The 17,952-nt window shown below is 52.2% G+C and overlaps 9 protein-coding genes and 2 non-coding genes across 11 annotated transcripts; 4 read left to right on the top strand and 7 right to left on the bottom strand.

Annotated features, from left to right (window-relative positions):
* Positions 1-355: 355 nt before the first annotated feature.
* BDW74DRAFT_181991 (uncharacterized protein) lies at positions 356-755 on the bottom strand (the record flags this gene model as incomplete). The annotated part of the gene is made up of 2 exons (XM_073730146.1): positions 356-447; positions 545-755. The coding sequence occupies 2 exons, from the start codon at positions 753-755 to the stop codon at positions 356-358; spliced, it is 303 nt and encodes a 100-aa protein (XP_073579864.1).
* A 1,115-nt stretch (positions 756-1,870) lies between these two features.
* On the bottom strand, positions 1,871-2,147 carry BDW74DRAFT_181990 (uncharacterized protein; the record flags this gene model as incomplete). Its single annotated transcript, XM_073730145.1, has 2 exons — positions 1,871-1,915; positions 1,965-2,147. The coding sequence occupies 2 exons, from the start codon at positions 2,145-2,147 to the stop codon at positions 1,871-1,873; spliced, it is 228 nt and encodes a 75-aa protein (XP_073579863.1).
* A 1,776-nt stretch (positions 2,148-3,923) lies between these two features.
* Positions 3,924-5,814, top strand: BDW74DRAFT_187800 (alpha-L-arabinofuranosidase A; the record flags this gene model as incomplete). The annotated part of the gene is made up of 5 exons (XM_073731571.1): positions 3,924-4,324; positions 4,382-4,455; positions 4,607-4,797; positions 4,842-5,348; positions 5,407-5,814. 5 exons carry the CDS (start codon positions 3,924-3,926, stop codon positions 5,812-5,814), a joined length of 1,581 nt encoding a protein of 526 aa, XP_073579862.1.
* A 160-nt stretch (positions 5,815-5,974) lies between these two features.
* BDW74DRAFT_181988 (uncharacterized protein) lies at positions 5,975-7,599 on the bottom strand (the record flags this gene model as incomplete). The annotated part of the gene is made up of 2 exons (XM_073730144.1): positions 5,975-7,330; positions 7,390-7,599. The coding sequence occupies 2 exons, from the start codon at positions 7,597-7,599 to the stop codon at positions 5,975-5,977; spliced, it is 1,566 nt and encodes a 521-aa protein (XP_073579861.1).
* A 157-nt stretch (positions 7,600-7,756) lies between these two features.
* Positions 7,757-8,141, bottom strand: BDW74DRAFT_86408 (uncharacterized protein). The gene is made up of 2 exons (XM_073733927.1): positions 8,118-8,141; positions 7,757-8,069 (listed from the first exon to the last, which is right to left on the bottom strand). Exon 2 carries the CDS (start codon positions 8,035-8,037, stop codon positions 7,867-7,869), a length of 171 nt encoding a protein of 56 aa, XP_073579860.1. The 5' UTR covers positions 8,038-8,069; positions 8,118-8,141; the 3' UTR covers positions 7,757-7,866.
* Positions 8,142-8,356: 215 nt separating this feature from the next.
* BDW74DRAFT_86394 (putative haloalkanoic acid dehalogenase) lies at positions 8,357-9,398 on the top strand. The gene has a single exon (XM_073733926.1). It carries the CDS (start codon positions 8,493-8,495, stop codon positions 9,222-9,224), a length of 732 nt encoding a protein of 243 aa, XP_073579859.1. The 5' UTR covers positions 8,357-8,492; the 3' UTR covers positions 9,225-9,398.
* On the bottom strand, positions 9,399-11,182 carry BDW74DRAFT_86393 (uncharacterized protein). The gene is made up of 3 exons (XM_073733925.1): positions 10,425-11,182; positions 9,936-10,374; positions 9,399-9,866 (listed from the first exon to the last, which is right to left on the bottom strand). The coding sequence occupies exons 1-3, from the start codon at positions 10,859-10,861 to the stop codon at positions 9,573-9,575; spliced, it is 1,170 nt and encodes a 389-aa protein (XP_073579858.1). The 5' UTR covers positions 10,862-11,182; the 3' UTR covers positions 9,399-9,572.
* A 1,139-nt stretch (positions 11,183-12,321) lies between these two features.
* Positions 12,322-15,126, bottom strand: BDW74DRAFT_170310 (uncharacterized protein; the record flags this gene model as incomplete). Its single annotated transcript, XM_073727149.1, has 8 exons — positions 12,322-12,784; positions 12,837-12,867; positions 13,002-13,127; positions 13,181-13,362; positions 13,410-13,718; positions 13,943-14,643; positions 14,690-14,758; positions 14,818-15,126. The coding sequence occupies 8 exons, from the start codon at positions 15,124-15,126 to the stop codon at positions 12,322-12,324; spliced, it is 2,190 nt and encodes a 729-aa protein (XP_073579857.1).
* A 537-nt stretch (positions 15,127-15,663) lies between these two features.
* Positions 15,664-15,758, top strand: BDW74DRAFT_t179. Its single transcript has one exon. It is a non-coding gene; the product is annotated as a tRNA-Phe (tRNA).
* Positions 15,759-15,840: 82 nt separating this feature from the next.
* On the top strand, positions 15,841-15,935 carry BDW74DRAFT_t180. The gene has a single exon. It is a non-coding gene; the product is annotated as a tRNA-Phe (tRNA).
* Positions 15,936-16,258: 323 nt separating this feature from the next.
* BDW74DRAFT_160421 (CFEM domain-containing protein) lies at positions 16,259-17,421 on the bottom strand. Its single transcript, XM_073725620.1, has 2 exons — positions 16,519-17,421; positions 16,259-16,452 (listed from the first exon to the last, which is right to left on the bottom strand). Exons 1-2 carry the CDS (start codon positions 16,838-16,840, stop codon positions 16,382-16,384), a joined length of 393 nt encoding a protein of 130 aa, XP_073579856.1. The 5' UTR covers positions 16,841-17,421; the 3' UTR covers positions 16,259-16,381.
* Between the last annotated feature and the right edge of the window lie 531 nt (positions 17,422-17,952).

Genomic DNA, 17,952 nt, shown 5'->3' with positions numbered 1-17,952 from the left:
TCTGCTCTGCTCTGCTCTGCTCTGCTCTGCTCTGCTCTGCTCTGCTCTGCGCCATGGTAACCATTCGTCCCCATGCATGGAACTGATCTCTCATTTCTCAAGTCTCTTTTTCTTGCTTTTCTGTATTTGCCATTTGTATACGAGTATCGACACCTGACTTCCAACACATTCGAACCCTCCCTCCGGTCGGGCGAGCATGCTAGTAGACTTTGATTTCCGAACTTGAAGTGCAGCCATGTATGCCATCAATGTACTTCCACGGGTGATAATCGTGAGAAGTATGGTACGTGGTGTGATCACTCCTGCGTAGACAGAAGCGGTGCAGCAATGCCAGGGGCACTAGAAGTGTTGTCTCTTAGTACCACATATAATCCAGGAGGGACGAAGATAACTCAATTTCGGGCTCAACGTCAACATCATTAACAACATCATCGTCGTTTTCATTGTCTAGAGTCGGTGAAGGTGGAGGTAAAGATACACGTACATCGTTGCCGACGGCAGGTTACTATACAAGAACGTATTAGTTGATCTTTCCTTTAGGTACCCAAGATAGGAATGGCAAGAGCGTAGGGCGGATATACCCATCCAACAAGGCAATCAAGAGCCGATGCAACGGAGGCAGACTCGAGGACGCAGGTGTCGCGGGTCTTAAGGGCAAGAAGGGTTTTGAGACCAAGAGGAGTCTCGGGAGCAGCAGGGGCGGCGGTTGCGAGGGTCATGGTCATGGCCATGGTCAGGATGGTGGTGAAGCGCATTTTGGTGGTGGTTTAATGGTTTTGTGGTTTGGATTTTGCAGTGTTGTTTGGTTTGGTTAGTGAGAAGATTGGAGAGGATGGTGAGATTGAGAAAGGGAGTCTCTCAGCGGGATCTAAAGGTATACTGATATTAGATCTGAGAAGATATGGAGTCTCTGGCTGCGGCACGGGGGAATAGTGATGGAAATTAGCAGTGACTGAGTCCAGTGAATGCCTAGAGTCAACCTTGAAAGGCATAGAGATTGTCCCCAACTGCTCGAATAAACACTTACTCTAACAAGTTATGCTCTTGCGAATAAACCTCCAATGGGTCAGGCCTGGATTTATTTACCTACACATGTAGAAATGCCGTTGCTGATCAGTCCATTTCCCTTGATCTCCCATGTGGCTCATGTGCCGTGCCTAACAAAGAGGACTTTCTTAAGGAAGGTTGGAGCTTAGCTCCGATTCCACAGTTATACTTTACAGTTCCAACGATTCGTTCCAGAACTCCCAGACATCCAAGCGGGATGGACAATCTCTCGAATCCATGATCGACGTTTCATTGTCTGTTCGCCCAATTCGTCCAGTCCTGGGGCTGCCTACGTAAGTACCCAAAGTACAGGCACCCATCGGAGCAACGGCATCTCAGTGACAAATACTAGCGCTCGGCAGGGAAGGGCTACCTAGCCAACTACGGCACAAAGATCACAGGCGCATCAGTGGCTTTGGTTCTTTGCTTCGTATAGGAGACGCTACTAGACTAACCTAACTTGACAGCCAACGTCACAGCAAATCTGGCGAGGAGTATGAGAGCAGCCGGTAGGGGCAGGAAGACAGTCGACCGCCAAGCCAAAAGAGATCGCTGTGCCTGAGATCAAATGGCTGAAGGCATAGGGCATATAAGAGCAAGGGGGTTTCGAGCAAGAAATGTACACTGCAGGTGCTTCTACTAGCTACCTGGATAGGATACCTTAAGAAATGTCTTTACTATTTCCGCTGCTGAACTTATCCTTTATACGTACCATAGCATAGCATACCGTGCAACGCAGAAGCATTTATCATTTTCTAACTATTCGAAAACCAGCAGAAAGCAGACCAAAGCCCAGATCCCACCTGAAGCAGACCATTGCATATCATGCCAGGTACATGACGGTTACCACTTCGTCCTCACTTGGCCCCTCGCCTGTTAACAGTGTCAAATTCCTTGGGTGTGTTGGCTTTACATACCCAGCCGTAGGGACAGGGGGTCCTCTTCTTGAAGCACGAGTCCCAGCAGGCAACGCGTTTCTCGAGGAGAGGAGAGTCGGTGTCGGTGTCGATGTCGACTTCGGTATCAAGGGTGGTGGGGATTGCGGTCGCCACGGTCGCGAGCGCCGCAAGGGTGATTGTGAGGAGGGCGGAGACGTGCATTGTGATGAATTCATAGGCACTCAATGTTTCGGTCCGTAGCTTGATGTCTGATTGTTTGGAAGATGGCAATGAGGGTGAACTGGCGCTCTTTGACGGAGAGTCGGGCGCATGTACTTATAACCCCTCGGGCCCCGGTCTCTGCTCTAATCATGCATTCATTTCAGATTCAATATGAGAGCTGGGCTGCGCCCGGTGTTAGCCCTGTGCAACTCCCCAGCAGATCTGCACTATTCATCCTATTGAGATGGAGGCTCAGCGAACAAAGAAGGGCAGTTACTGCGCCCTCAACGGTCGTACAATCTCCTCCTTAGCCTTGCGGGCGACCATCTCCTTTCATCGGTGAGTACCTAGGTATCGTTGAATGGCCCGAGAAGTAGCCAATGACATTGGCATCGTCTCGTTGGCTGTGTTGGTTTTTGCTAAGGCGGACAGCTCTCAATAGTCGGGTACAACCTCACCTCTCAAAGGACAAAGGAAAAGCTGTCTCTCAAGCACTATTGCCCTATCTAACCTGCCGCCTTGGCTTATGTTGTCTCTATTTTGGCTTCAGGCAAGGTCGATCGTAAGCCAAGGGAGCACGAGGGCAGTGTGAATCGTTCACCGTGCAATGCCCGAAACCAGCCGGGGACACAAATTGCACGGGAGGGCTGGCTTTGGAGGCAGCAAGGTCTTAGTAAATAGACACGGAGGGTTTGAGATTCCTAGGCCGATTATCTGGAGCTTCGAAGTTGTCACTTCGAAGTTGTCAGGAAGGAGCGACTGCCGTCCAAGGTTCATCGTTTAGCTTCGATCCTCCAACCTTCCCTCATCTTGTCATTTACCACGCCGCCACCTCCCGAGGTCGTCTCTGTCTGGACCGCCTGCTGAGAACGTGAGTGGAACTTACTATGAGGGTCTTTTCTCTGTGCTTATTATAACCCAAGAGATTCCCAAGCTCTCCGATGCAAGGTCTTTAACATTTTAGAGCACGGTATCTACAATTTATCACCTCATTCAGCCCCAACAATGCCTCCCAGCTTGATTTCCCTGCCTTAACAGTTACTACGTGACGGGTCTAGACTGCAGCATGTGCCAGTCCAGCTGTGTGGCAAAGCCCTAACGTCCACCCAAACTCAACCTTGCCAGTTCGCGGGAACCACTTCCGACCATCCATCTAACATCAGCCTATCCTTCTTATTACAGCCTTCGCGGCTTTTGTCGGCATCCGACGACATGATGTCAGGGTCTTCTCGCCTCTCTCGGCCAGACCGATCCATTGCAGACAGGCCTAACTCTCTGGAAACGGCTGAGATGTCGTTGATCATCCCTGGCCGACTGCATCTGCCGCAGGACAAGACGTGACACAATGAAGATCGACCTCGCAGCCCGACTCATCGCCGGCTTTCCCAGTCTAACATGGCTAGGAAACTCGAAGCAATCGCAGCCTGGGGGACGGCCGCCAAGTCCTCCCTCGCCTCTGCCGGTCAACCTGACTGTCTTGCGCGGGGGAGGGAATCAGTCAAGTCCGCTGCTGCATGGGATTATGTTTGAGGTATATACTTCACCAGTCTAATGTGCTGGGTTATCTGCTAATTGACATGGCAATGCAGGAAATGGACCACTCAGGTTCGTCTAGATACCATTCTGCCCACCTCCCAAGCTTGCTTTGCCACCACGCTGAGACGATTGACCTCAACAGGCGACGGCGGCCTTCACGGCAACCTCCTCATAAACAACGGCTTCCAGGGCGACAATCCGGGATTGACAGGATACAAGGCCATTGGAAATGTCGAGATCATGCAATCCCCCAACAACCCCGTGAGCGACGCCATAAAGTCCTCCTTATCTGTCTCCGTCCGCGCCGACGCAAAGGGCCTTGTGGGGTTTGCGAATACCGGGTACAATGGGATTACCGTGCTGGAGCAGTCATACTGGACGAGCTTCTACATGATGGGGGAGTACGCAGGGGCGGTTGTGCTGAGACTCATTGGGACGAACAATGACAACGTCTATGCGAGTCGCAACATCACTGTGAGAAGTACTAGCAGCAGATGGTCCAAGTATGAAACCAAATTCGACGCAAGGGCGAGCGACGTCGCGGAGAACGAGTGGCAGTTGCTGTTTGACGCGACGGTTGCCAGGGGACATCCAATGCGCTTTGGACTGGTGCAGTTGTTTCCGCCGACGTATAAAAATAGGTATCTGATCTATACGAGGTTGTTGTTGTTGCAAATAGGGCTAATTGGGCTATTCAGGGTTAACGGCCTGCGCAACGACATCGCCCAGCCGATCGCAGACCTCAAGCCCAAATTCCTGCGCTTCCCGGGTGGTAACAATATGTACGCCTCTCTAGCAATATAGACCATGTCTAACTGGCCAGTGAGGGACTTAATATCGACACGCGGTGGAAATGGAACGAGACGATTGGCGCGGTAGTAGACCGACCAGGACGACCGAGTACGTGCCCTCTACTACAACAGACAAAGCTAACTGCGCAGGCGACTGGCATTACCCCAACACCGACGCTCTGGGCCTGGACGAGTATCTCTGGTGGTGTGAAGACATGAACATGGTCCCCGTGCTGAGCGTCTGGGACGGCAAGTCGTACGGGGGCATTGTCTCCGGCGACGACATGCAGCCGTATCTCGTCGACATCCTCAACGAGCTCGAGGTACCTCCCCTTTCCCACTTTCTACTTGTCTCTAACAAGTACAGTATCTTGTCGGCCCCAGCTCCTCGTACTACGGTTCTCTCCGCGCCCGCAACGGGCGTCAAGAACCCTGGTCCATCCAGTACATCGAAATCGGCAACGAAGACGACTACTCCGGAGGCTGCGACACATACCCAGACCGACTGGTGCAGATCTACGACACCATCCACAACGCCTATCCCAACATGACCCTAATCGCAAACAACATGGAGGAGATGTGTCTCCCCGAGAACCCACTCCCAGGACTCTGGCACGACTACCACTACTACCGCAACGCCGATGACCTAGCCGCCATGTTCAACTACTGGGATAACCACGACAGAAATGATAAAGTGCTCGTGGGCGAGTACGGGTGCCGCAACGACAGTAACCCGGACGGCATATACTGGAGCTTCGTCCAGGGCTCTTGTGCAGAGGCCGTGCATATGATCGGGCTCGAGCGGAACAGCGATGTCGTGATGATGGCTGCGTATGCGCCGCTGTTACAGCATTTCGGGTATACACAGTGGTCGGTGCGTCTCCTCCACCCTCTATCTGATATCTGAATACTGATGAAATGGGTGTGTGCAGCCCACCCTCCTCGGCTTCGACTCCCGCCCCAACAGCCTCACCCTGTCCACAAGCTACTACGTGAACCGCATGTTTTCCACGAACCAAGGCTCCTACGTGCACCGGGTGCACTCAACCGCCGATTTCGGACCGTTGTACTGGGTCGCGACCTCCAACGCCACGGCGTACCAGGTCAAGCTCGCCAACTACGGGCACACCAACCAGACGGTCAACATCCTTGTTCCTGGCGTTGGACGCGGAATTCTCGAGATGATTTCGGGTCCCAAGGATGCGAGCAATCGGCCGGGTGATGCGAAGATCGTGCCTGTCCTTAGCAATATCACGCATAGTCGGGCTGGGTTTACGGTGCATATGCCGCCGTTTGGGGTTGCGGTGTTGGTTGTTATTTTTAGGGGGGAGGGGTTGTAACTCATTCGACAAAATGGAGGAGGGAAGAGGACATTATATGGAATATGAATATGATAGGTGAGAGAGGCTTGATGTATTGTTGAAGGTTATTGTATCATCTAGTATACTAGTACGCTAAAGCTAAACTGCAAATCCAAACAGACAGAAGAAAGGAAATGAGTCAATAGTACCACGCATACTCGTCAAACACAGCGACCGGCCATTCCCTGCCTCCCTTCCCTCCAGTTCTCTCTATACCAGTATCAGGCATAAACAGATCATCCCCGACATACCCTCCCTCCCCCTCATTCCCCCCGGGTACCATTCCCGTAAAAACCCCCCCAAACTGATGAAAAGCACACCAAGCACACCTCACCTCCATCGTCGCATCGAACATGCGCCAACTAAACCTGAGCCCAAAGTATTTACGGAGCATATACTCGACGAAAAACGACACAGGCGGCGGCGTCTTATGCACGGGGTTGGCATTGTAGCAGTTCGGTAACCCCGAGACGTCCCAGATTTTCTTGAGGGTGTTGTGCATGTTTGGGTAGCCGAGATACTCTTTCTGTGTAGAAGTGCAGGTAGAATCAGGGGAGATTGTTTCGCTAGTGGGTTTTGGGAGGGTTGGCGTTGCGAACGCCACATGTGCCCCGGTGTTCTTGTGGCGAATCGTGATATCCATCAGCGTGAACGAGCCGAAGAGGAAGACGCCGTCGAGCTTATGTGTTACTGGATCGGATGTGTTTTCGGATGGTGTGTCGCCCGGCAGGGAGATGAGGTAGCGGATGTCGTTGTCGATTAGGGCGAGGAAGTGCAGGAGGTGGGTGAAGAGGGTTTTGTGCTGCGAGAGAGGTAGGGAGAGGGGGTTTGTGGAGGGGGTGCCGAGCCTCTGAAATAGATCTCTCTGGCTGGATGGTTTGGAGGGAGACGGTGAGGGATGTTGATGATGTTGTGAGGGTGGGGGATGGAGAGAGTGTCTCCTGCTCTCCTGCAGAAATAGCTCTTCCAGGGGCTTGAATGCCTCTTCCCACCCCCCTTCTTCGTAGCCTTGGGTACTGTACAGCGGGATAGACTGGAGATAGCGCTTTTCTTCCTCGGTGAACCAGACGGGGTGGTACTCGCTATTTGCACTTCTTGGTACCTTACCCTCGAGCATTGAGAGGAGGGAGTAGAGGAATCCTTTTGGTTTCTTGTCTGAAAGTAATGGCTCATAATATGCTCGACAGAGGACCGCACCTGCAGTGAGATACCGGTATACGGCTGCATGGTATCCCTCGCGCCAGGTAGTCCATGTGCTCTCTGACCAGGAGAGACTGTCAAAGTACCATCTGTGCGGGAGGAAGTTCCTTTTCTTGTCGCGGCCGCAGCGGGTGCGGGATTCGAGGTAGCTTGCTAGGCGGGCGAAGGATTGGATTTGCTGCACTTCGGGTAGTGTTGGTTTTGAGTCGTCGCCGGAGAGGTCTTTCATGGGGAAGGGCGTTGGTGGGAGTTGCCCGCGCAGGATGCTGGATTTAGCGATGGTTGTTGCTCGGACCTGACGGGTTGCAGTCAATTATTAGAGCTTTTTATGAGGCTAGGGATGGGGAAACGTACAGCGATCAGAGCCTCTGTAAACCCAGGGACAGCCGCCTGCCCGACCTGCCACAAAATGGTGCGCTGGTTGTTCTTCCAGACGGTGTAGAGCGTTCTGGATGATAGGATTAGGGCGCGAAGCTGGGCGAAGGATGTGCAGTTCTGGAGAATGATGGCGAGGAGTTCCTCCGGGAGAGCTGTGAGGGTCTGCATCGCTGCTCCCTTGCTCATATTGATCGGGTTGACTTGATTGTGTTTGATCTGGGGTCTTCAGTTGTTAGTTTAGGTCGCTGTGACATAGTCGGCGCTGACGTACCTTGTCTGAGCCCGTCCGCCTACTTACTATCCCAGGTCACCAGGGTTGACTATCAGTTCGGATGTACAATTCTCGACAACCCCCTCAGTATATCGGCTTGCGGCGCGGAGTATCGGATGTGCCTTTGGTCAGTCGCTCACGCTCAAAGTCGTTTCAAGCTATGCATACGTAGAAATAGGCTCTCAAGCAACAGATAAAGCTCCAGAGTAAAGAAGAGCTCCTCTCAGAAGCATCTCGATTGTTGTATTTGAGGAATCCATGATGCGGAGAGCAGGCGCCTCGAGGGACAGTGGCAGCCCCAAGGTCCCCGGCGCGCATTTCCACCAGGGTTCCTGACGCGCTTGCGACATCATGTCCAATTCGTGCCGATCCTGACTTGGATCATCTGCTCAAACAGTTAGCGGTATGCTGAGAAGAATTCTGGTGTTCTTGCCTGTCAATAAGCAGTCTAACCTGCATACGTCCCCGATCCCCCGAGTCATCTCCTACTGGGACTGTCTCCACTCCAGCATCCCAAGAATTCAGCGATAAAGCCAACTCCATCACGATAAGGACAGAATAATGACAATGACAATGAAAAGCTGATAAGTGGATTCCAAGATGTCGCAGGGCGCAGCAATGTCCAGAGAAGGCGTTGTCGATGAATGTTCCCAGAAGGCGTCCCCACCTTTATCTTCACCTGCTGCCCCTCCTCCTCATCCTCACCCTCACCCCTCATCTCCTCTCCAACTCCAACTCTCATCTTCACCATCTCTCTTTCTCATCTTCTCTTCCCTCCCTTTAATTCAATCAATTGACCACTACAAAAATGTCCCTCAGCAAATACCGCCTCCTAACCTTCGACGTCTACGGCACCCTAGTGGACTGGGAATCCGGCATCATCGCGGCGCTACAACCCTCTCTTCAAAAATCGCAATCCCCTTCCAAACCAACCCGCTCGCAAATCCTCCACGCCTACCACGCCCTCGAACGCGCCCAACAAACTGCCACCCCCTCCATGCTCTACTGCGACGTCCTGGCTACAATCCACGGACCCTTATGCGCAAAACTCTCCCTCCCGACACCGAGCGAATCCGAGTCCCGCGAATTCGGCGAGTCCATCGGAAACTGGCCTGCGTTCCCCGATACCGTGCGCGCTTTATACAGACTGAAGGAGAAATACAAGCTCGTGGTGCTATCAAATGTAGACCGGGAGTCGTTCGCCAAGACGAATGCCGGCAGTCTTCAGGGCTTCGAGTTCGATGCGATCATCACGGCGCAGGATGTGGGGTCTTACAAGCCGGACATACGCAATTTCGAGTTTATGTTGGAGCAGGTCAAGGAGAGGTTTGGGGTTAGTAGGGAGGAGGTGCTCCAGACGGCGCAGAGCCAGTTCCATGATCATCATCCGGCGAAGAAGGTGGGGGTAAAGAGTGTGTGGATTGTTAGGCCTGGGGCCATCATGGGGAATTTGGAGGAGAATGTTTTTGATTGGAAGTTTGATACGCTTGGGGATATGGCGGATGCGGTTGAGGCTGAGGCTGAGGCTGAGCAGCAGTAGGAGTAGGAGGGTTGCACTGGTTATGGAGGGTTTCACGCTTTGTATACAGTTAAGTTGGGACGTTTATGGCATGCATATGTAGTTGCAATTTAGAGTATAATTGCTACCAAAGAGAACGTATTCTAGACGGATGATTGGGGTATTAAGGAAGGAAGGAATGCCGAAGCAAATAACAGAATTAAGACAATAGACAACATTAGACAATCTGAGTATGGCGTAAATGAGACCAAGACAACCAAATCTGGCATGATGCTCTTACCCAGTGTTGTTTCCTAGTAGAGAGACGCCTTCTGTCATACAACTCCATCACGCCACTGCAACACATCCAACTACCCAACCGAAATCCCCCTAAATCTTGCCCGGCGCAGACTGCGTCATAGGAAGCACCTGCACGGGCCCCGACTGTGCAGAATACATTGCAACATCATCCTTGACCTGGGTAGAGCCAGCAACAAGCAGCGCATTAACAAACGCAATGGCATAAAATAAGCGAGTCAGGAAGACCTGCGCATCGCCCGAGCGCTCAAAGTACTTCCAGGAGCGGAACGCATCGCCGTAGTTTGTGTCTGCGAAACCGCCCATGAGCACGAGGGTTAGGGCGAGCGTTGAGAGAGCGAGGGTTGCGATTAGGATCAGTAGTTTCTGCGTCGCACACAAGGTTAGTTTCTGTGCTTCGTATGGTAGGATAAGACTGGAGGGGGTTGGACATACGCCTCGTCGTAGACTCTCCTTCCCCAGCAATGCATAGCCCATATTGCCCACCGCCAGCAGCGCCGCCAGGAACAAGAAGACGTAGTACGTCATGCTCAGGTTGCGCGAGGACTTGACGAGGTCGATGTCGATGCTCTCGCCCGTGCGGTAGAGCGAGTCTTGGATGTGGCTGTAGACGGCGAGGCTGACGAGGAGGAAGATGCCTGTGAGGGCGAGCCAGGCGGCGTGGACGTAGAGGGTGAGGGTTGCGATGTTGTCGGGTTTCCCGTCGCCGCTGCGCTGGAGTTTCAGGCAGATGGGGAGGAGGATGGCGATGATGAGCAGGAATATGGAGATGCTGTTGAACCATTGCGTGGCTGTTTGGGCCTGCTGGTATTTGTCGTAGCGCATTATAACGCATTCCGTTAGGATGAGGGTTAGGGTGTCGATGAAGAGGTACCTAGTAGAAAATTATTAGGAACGCTCGTTCATAGATGGGTGGGGACATACAAAATAGCAAGGAATATCGACACCGGGAATAAGAACCACTTCGCGAAGCCTGCGCCTGCACCGCTCTTCTTCATCTTGAGCAATCGGAGCACGGTGAAGACGCCAATGGCAACAAACAGGATGAGGTAGATCACGTCGAATGCAAGATCGACTCTCGGGCCCGTGGTCTTGAATGCGACCTCCGACACGCACGAGGAGCTGGTTCCCTGGATGGTGTAATCAGACCCAAGCGCACCAAGACTATCAGAGCTTGACAGGGTATCGTCGCTGTCATCGTCATCATAGCTCGAAACATAACCGGTCGAGGTAGGCTGGGAGGCTGTGCCGGTTGCGGTGGTGTAGTCAGACCAATCGATGTCCAGGTCGTCGTCGTCAAGGCCGTAGTCCGACAGGCCGATGTCGTCTAGGTCATCGAGGTAGTCCTCCACGGTGGACATGATGAACTGCTTTGTTTCCGTTGACTAAGTGATGGTTGAGACGAGAAATTGGAAAGCTCGGGAAGTATGGGTCGACAGAAACAAGATTTCCGCCAGGTCAATGGTACCATTTGTATGCTCTAACTCCTTGTAGGATTTTGGCACGCCTTCAGCTTTCTAACGCCATCGACCAGGAAGCTCGTATACCAGAAATTCGACCCGACGATCCTGCGGATACAGTTGGTCCGAAGCTAGCATGGCGGCTCCAGCACAGCAATACGAGGTTTAAAATAGTCCCCTTATTCTTGGCCCAGCAAGCTGAGGAATCAAAAGCTGTTGAGCAGTGCTTTGGACGCTAGTGGCATCAAGATCGTATTCAACCTTTGTTTGCTGGCGAGGCTCGTGTGACTGTGTGCAACAAGACCTCTTTCTGGATTGGAGGTGGCCAGAGCGCTTTATTTCTCGCCCGACCTGCTGCAGGAACAAGGTGCGCCACGAGGCTCCTGTCATTTCCCCACGCGCCGGGCTGTCAGGGGTCTGTTCAGCTGGTATGCAGGCACCATGTCAATGCTGAAGAATGCAGGTGAGCAGTATGCATTCGCGCTTGTCCCACATCACAGATTTGGGAAGCGCAAGGAAGCCTGATCGTTGACTCACCTCTAAAGAAGCTTTCGATTCAGTCTTTCGTTGAGAGGAAGTTGAGCTGTCTGCCCTCGTATCGCCAAACCATATCCGGCGTCTTGGCGAGATGCCACAGCCTCGTATGCTGCAGGAAGACGGTGACTGGCGAAGGTTGATTGTCAATAGCAGAATAATCTCAGACTCAGTGCGGCCGACCATGGGAAATCCAAAGAAGTATAATGCTTTTTGAGGGTCTTCTCCGGTCGCAAAAGTTTTGATCCGTCGGAATGGCGGCACTGCGCAAGTATACCATCTCTCGACAATCCCTTCTAGGTCGAAAGCGCCGTGGAAAATTCAATCCAGGCACAGAATCCAGTCTCCATCTAGCTGAAGCGAAAGTACCTGCCTACGAAGGTCAGCGCTTACTCGTATGCTGTGAAACTCAAAAGCAGGGGCATATCATGACAGGGTGGGAGCAACTTGAGACGTATGTTAGGGGATTGCGTCAGTTCAACAAACGTGCTTCTATGATAGGGGCCACTTCCAAATCGACAAGAGGGTCTTTGCATGGGAGTAATGTAGGCTTTGATACGGCGCTCAGTTATGGAGCGGAATGCAGAGAGACCGCAATACGGTAAATATGAGGAGGTTCCAATTGAAACATTGTTCGCTTCAGAGACGTTTCTCAGTTTGTGCATGTTGGGTCCTCAATGGCTGCTTAGTGGACAAGCAAACTTGCATTTGCATGTCTGCTGGAAAGCATGTTGTATAGCGATATCACAGTCGTTTGATGCCTGGGAAGCGGCAACAATCCCTAGACATCTCCGCGGATATCTTCAGCCCTGCAGCCCGAGCTAGACTCAAGCCTCCCAATCCGTCGTCGCCCCAATCTCCTCCCCATCAACCGGCAAAAGGAAATCACTAGGCTCAATCGTGCCATCTGTATTCCGCTCCCCCTGTACAAGCCCAACATCAACACTCACAAATCTCCCATCATCCCAGTCCTCACCTCCATCCCACGAATTGCCGCTCGAGATCTGCTCGTCACTAAGCGCGGTCGGGGACTCTCCATTAGAAGCGGCAACATTCCCCTGCAGCGTCGCGACCACAGTGTTAAACTTAAAGCCGACCTTGGCGTTGTCCCACGCTGTGTTGCGGGTAAGCACGAAGTTGCCCGGCTGCGAGTTATCGGTGAACCCGTCTTTCGCGTTGTCGAAGGCGATGCTGTTTGTTATGATGTGGTCCGCCGGGCCAATGTCTGCGTCGTCGCCGCCGCCGAGCTTGAAGCCGTTGCCGTCGCCTTCGAAGGGGGAGAAGCCCCAACTGTATAAAGTTTAGGAAGGCTCGAGCAGAAGGGTGTGTCAGAGCTTCTTACCGGTTGAAGCCGTTGCCCCATGCGATTGTGTCTTCGATTGTTACGGCGGACTTGAACTCCCTGCTATTGTGAGATGGGGCATAACCATCGCTGGAGTTGAAGCATACCAAAGATCCAGTCCATCGTCGACGTTGTTCCAGAGTCGTGCGCCGCGAAGGATATTACCCTCGCCGGAGCCCTCCTTGCAGGCGAAGCCATCCGCGCTTTCGCCGTTCTTGCGAGGGTCGCGATTGCCGTAGGAGTCGAGGTACAGCACGAGGTTGTTCGACGAAGCGCCTTGTAGCTGGAAGCCTGAATTGGTGAGCATCTGGGGCAAGCAAAACATGAGAGGAGAGTCGTTATACCAGTCTCATAGTTGTCCCGTGTGACAAGGCGCTCGTAGTGGTTGTTTGATGCATCTCGCGCGTAGACACCGTATGGGCCGTTGATCAGCTCGAGGTCATAGAACTCCCAGTAGTCCGCGTCTTGGATGTGCAGAATACCGCGGTCTGAATTGTCAAGAGATGCATCTAGGTCTGCTGGTGTTCTAATCCATGTGTTAGCTGTGTCCGCTATCCAGGGTTCTGTACCTACCCCGAAAGCTCTTCGCCATCAATGATAACCGATTCTCCCTCATAAGCACGGAGCACATACGGCGCTGAGGCCGTGCCGCTTTTGGTAATCTGGATGTTCGTCGTCGGGGTGTACGTCCCGCCACGTAAGTAGATCGTTGATCCCGCTGTAGCCTCGTCGACAGCTAGTTGGATAGACTGGAAAGGCGCATCGATCGTGCCCGCAGCATCGTCCGAGCCATCAGGTGAAACATAGATATCCGCCGCAAGTACGGCGGAGGTTACAGCGGCCAGGACCCAAATCAATTTTCCCATCATGACGTTTGTGGACCTGAGCTTCCGAAGACAAGATTGGGATGGGGTCCCATACTTATACCGAGACAACGCACGGCATCAGCTCCCATTGTTGGAAAATCACCCTGATGACACGGGATATTCGTGCTCGGCCAAGCCTGCAGAGGCCACCACGGTTTCATCTTGATTCCCGTTCGCATGCTGATCTGCTTGGCTCACTGTGCAGAACTTGGTCCTTGGCCCTGGCCTTGCTTGTCATACTCCCCCAGCGCCCGCGCAAGTAGCTCAGGATACCATCTCCGACCAACATCCTGGTGACTGATAATGCGATGAATGAGCGTTCCCTCTCCGGTGCGACCGCGGAATATCTTATTAAACGTAGCCTCAGCGTCCGACCGCGCCTTCTCATCACCAACTAACTCCTTAATATGTGCCGGAAAATCCAAGTCGATATCCTCAACCGCCAAGTCCAAGCTCATCCCCTGGAAGACGGGAATCGAGAACCGCGGCCCCAGCGGCGCCCCATCCACATCAACATAATTCGATGGCGCAAGATTAACACGGTGTGTCGTCGCCGTACAGACACCACCCGTAAGTGCTTCCAAAGCGCGACCGATATTAACAACTAACGACCCCTCGATCGGTGGAGCGGGGACCCAGACCCCGGATTTATTCTGCACCTCCAGGCCGTGATGGGGCGTGGCCTGCAGGAGGAACGTCAGGAACTCCGAGTCCTTATGGGGTCCGACGCCCTGGGAGTCGGCGGTGCTTGGTGGTGGTGGGTACTTGATTAATTTCATCTTCTGCTGCACGGGGTCGTCGAAGAATTGCTTCAGTGCTGATGAGGGCAGGTCCAGGGCTTCGGCGATGAGGACCTGGAAATTATCCGCCACTGGGCTTAGTTCTGCCAGGTATGCTTCGACAGATTGGCGGAATCCGGGGATTGCGCTTTCGTCGGGCCACTGGCGATATTAGTTGCAGCCACTTTGTGGAGGGGGTAGGGAATACCTGATTTGGGCCGCGAATGTTCCTATACAGAGGTTCCCCTGGCCCAGGCGCAGGAAGCTCCGTCGCAAACTATCGCCTTTTAGTATCTCCTTAGGTCTGAATTTGTACTGCGTAAAGGGTAAACGTACATCAAATTGTTCTCGATAATCTTGCTTCCGGGCAGTGATCTCGGCCCCAAGTCGCGAGTAGCCGAGAAAGTGCTTGCTATTCACCATCTCTATCTCGAGCTTCTTCTCCAGTGGAAGGTCAAAGAGCGCTTTGCATTTTGTGACAAGGTTTTGCCTGATTTCTGATGCGATGGGCGCGTTGACGAGATAGAAGAATCCCACGTTGACCAGAGCATTGCGGAGATCGGCAAGGAAGGCTGGCTTGTTGGTTGTGATTAGGGAGTAGTCGAGGATGGGAATCGCTGTGAAGGAGTGGGATTGGATGGCCATCTTGATAACTCTGATTATATTAATATCTTAGGAGAGGGGTGGGTGGGAGTAGAGTTGTGTTCTGGCGGGGTCAAACAAATTAATTCATCACGATGCGGCCGATTCGTCATCATCCCCGGACTTCGCGCGACCCATGGAACTATATATGTACAGTATGTGCAGGTAAGCTAGTTAGATGGCTATCCGCTATCTTGAACATAGCGCTGAAATAGTAAAAGATGATTGTTCTTTCCGAGTACGGTAGGATCGATATACTCTTGAGGAGATCTTTCTTCCGTTGCATTACCGTAGTAGTCTGTCAGCTCATAGGCATTGTCAACGACTAACATTGTCCGCGGACTCGCCACGCGGAAACATTGCTTACGCGCGATAATGACAGACACGTGCGCTTTTGTAGAGTCGGACCAGGCACGTAAAGTATTAGCGGACCTTGCTTTGGCTGGGACAAGTCGATTGACAGCCCAGATGCTTCAGGTTCTTCAGCAGGGAACAAATTTACTTTATGTGATCAAATCCGGCAATGTAATAATATGCAATGGGGCGATAGCTCAGTTGGTAGAGCGTTAGACTGAAGTGTTCTAAACATCAGTCATTTAATCTAAAGGTCGCTGGTTCGATCCCTGCTCATCCCATTCTTTTTTCCTTCCTTTTCCCACACCTTGCCCTGTCGAAATTCCTCTATATTGTCAATATACAAGCAAAAAACCATCAAATGGGGCGATAGCTCAGTTGGTAGAGCGTTAGACTGAAGTGTTCTAAACATCAGTCATTTAATCTAAAGGTCGCTGGTTCGATCCCTGCTCATCCCATTTCTTTTTTGCCTTTCGCTGCTTGACATGGGGAATAAATGCCATTAGGGATATTTTTTTTTTTTTACTATAGAGGGATCACGGATATCTATGCATGTTTCCACTTTGCGCCGGTTGTTGAATGAGTGATGGTGGCGGCATGCATATACAACCTTCAATCAAAACCAATATGAAAAGTCTTGAACTGGAGAATGGGATCACACACTTAGATAAATGGTAATATCTAGATGCAGCCTGGTTCAGCAGAGCTTCCATGTCTAGTTCCATCTGATAACTCCAGCAGATTGGTAACACCATATTATCACTTGATTGAACTCCATATATCAACACAGCTCAGGGTATATGTACATCGTGCGTTAGTATTCTGCGTAACTCAAAACAGGATACAGCATCAGAAAATAAACATCCTCCATCCATCATCCATCATCATTGACCGGTCGCATCGATTACAGGAAAAGAGCAAAGGCCATGGCGCCAGCAGCGAGGGCGACATTGGCAGAGATAGCGGCAGCACCACCTATAGAATGTGTGAGAAGGCGCTCTTCATAGGTATCAGGCTAGGAATAGTAATAGGAACACTTACTACACAGGCCATTGGCCTCATCCATCAGGGAGCTAAAGTCCAACTTGGAAATCTCCTGGGTCTCTGCGGTGGTGCAGTTGGCGCTTGTGATACATGTGGTCAGGTCGGTCTTTGCGGTGCTGAGGGTGTCGCTACTCGGGGTGCCGGCTTTGCACAGGCAGTCGGTGTCGCTCAGGTCACAGCCGGAGATATTCTCAAACACGTTGCCGACGCAGCTTTGCAGACATTGGGGAAGCGACTCTTGGATGAGGTCTTCGGCGGTCTCGGCCATAACATTGGTGGCGGCGGCACCGAGGAGAGCGAGAGGGACGAGGAAGCGCATTATGAGATGTGTGGTTTGGTATAGGAGGTAGAGATGTTTTTGAGGGCGAAGGTGGGGGAAGAGGCTTATTATATAGAGTCAAAACGAGTCAATGGGGGACTCATTTCCAGGTTTGAGCGAATCATTTGAGGCTCAAGGGGGAGCTTTGGTTGACAAGTCTTCTGGAGCTGAAGCATCATGCTCCCAACTCAGACATCCCGAGTCACTGCTCAAACTTTGTCGGTTGGACTGAGGAGATATGAGATGACAATCGGCGAAACAGAGACGAATCCGTGCCAGATCAACGCTCCGCATCATTTCTGGGCGTCAAGCTAGTGCCAGGTTTGGGGCCAATTCGACCGCGATCTCGGGACGTGTCCAGGCATTCAGCCCCTGGGACCGAGCTGAAACGATTCGACAGTGTGAGCTCGTGAAGAATCAACTCGATTGTTCGCAAGGGTAGTACCATTCCCGTGAGCTGTCTGTCAATTGCTGAGCTTCAGTGTTCGCTATGGATATCGAGGTCTTATAGATTATAGATTTGTCCCGAGAATCAAATCCAGGGTGAAGCCTGAAGAAATCAGCCCAAGGGTGGCTGACTACCAGGCTTAGACTGGAAGAGACGCCCGAAACCATCAGAAACGGTCCCTGGATTTGTGGATATCGTCAAGAATCAGAGTTCAGCGCGACTCGCGAGCTTGAAATTTGGTCGCAGTCTCCACTCGTGGTCGAGAACGTTGCTTGCCAGCTCCGACAATTCCAGTAGTTCCTCGGAGTATGTCGATGTAAACATCCTTCAGCAGTACTCATCAGATTGTGAGTCACGCGATTGCTGATTCCATGCGTCTTGTTGGTCCAAAGCGCAAGGGGGACGAACCGAGTGCCTGCCACCGAGTCATGGCGATCGCGGCGTTGAAAGGGGCTCTCTAAATATAGCCGAGCTGCGATCGCGCAGTTTTCCCGACATCACAGATCACGTCGGTTTCATAACATGTCTGAAAGCTCGATGTGTTTTCTCGGAAGATTGCGACCAATCGCTGGTGTCAATCAATAATGCGGTTGTCGAGATACCCATCATGGGAGGCTCAGAGCATACCAAGCGACAAATGCCCTGCATGTCTAGCGCAGGTCCT

Source organism: Aspergillus multicolor (assembly GCF_047715735.1).
Source record: "Aspergillus multicolor strain CBS 133.54 unplaced genomic scaffold BDW74scaffold_32, whole genome shotgun sequence".
Taxonomy (NCBI): Eukaryota; Fungi; Ascomycota; class Eurotiomycetes; order Eurotiales; family Aspergillaceae; genus Aspergillus; species Aspergillus multicolor.
Note: the sequence above shows the minus strand (reverse complement) of the source record. Positions and strands in the feature narration are given on the sequence as shown.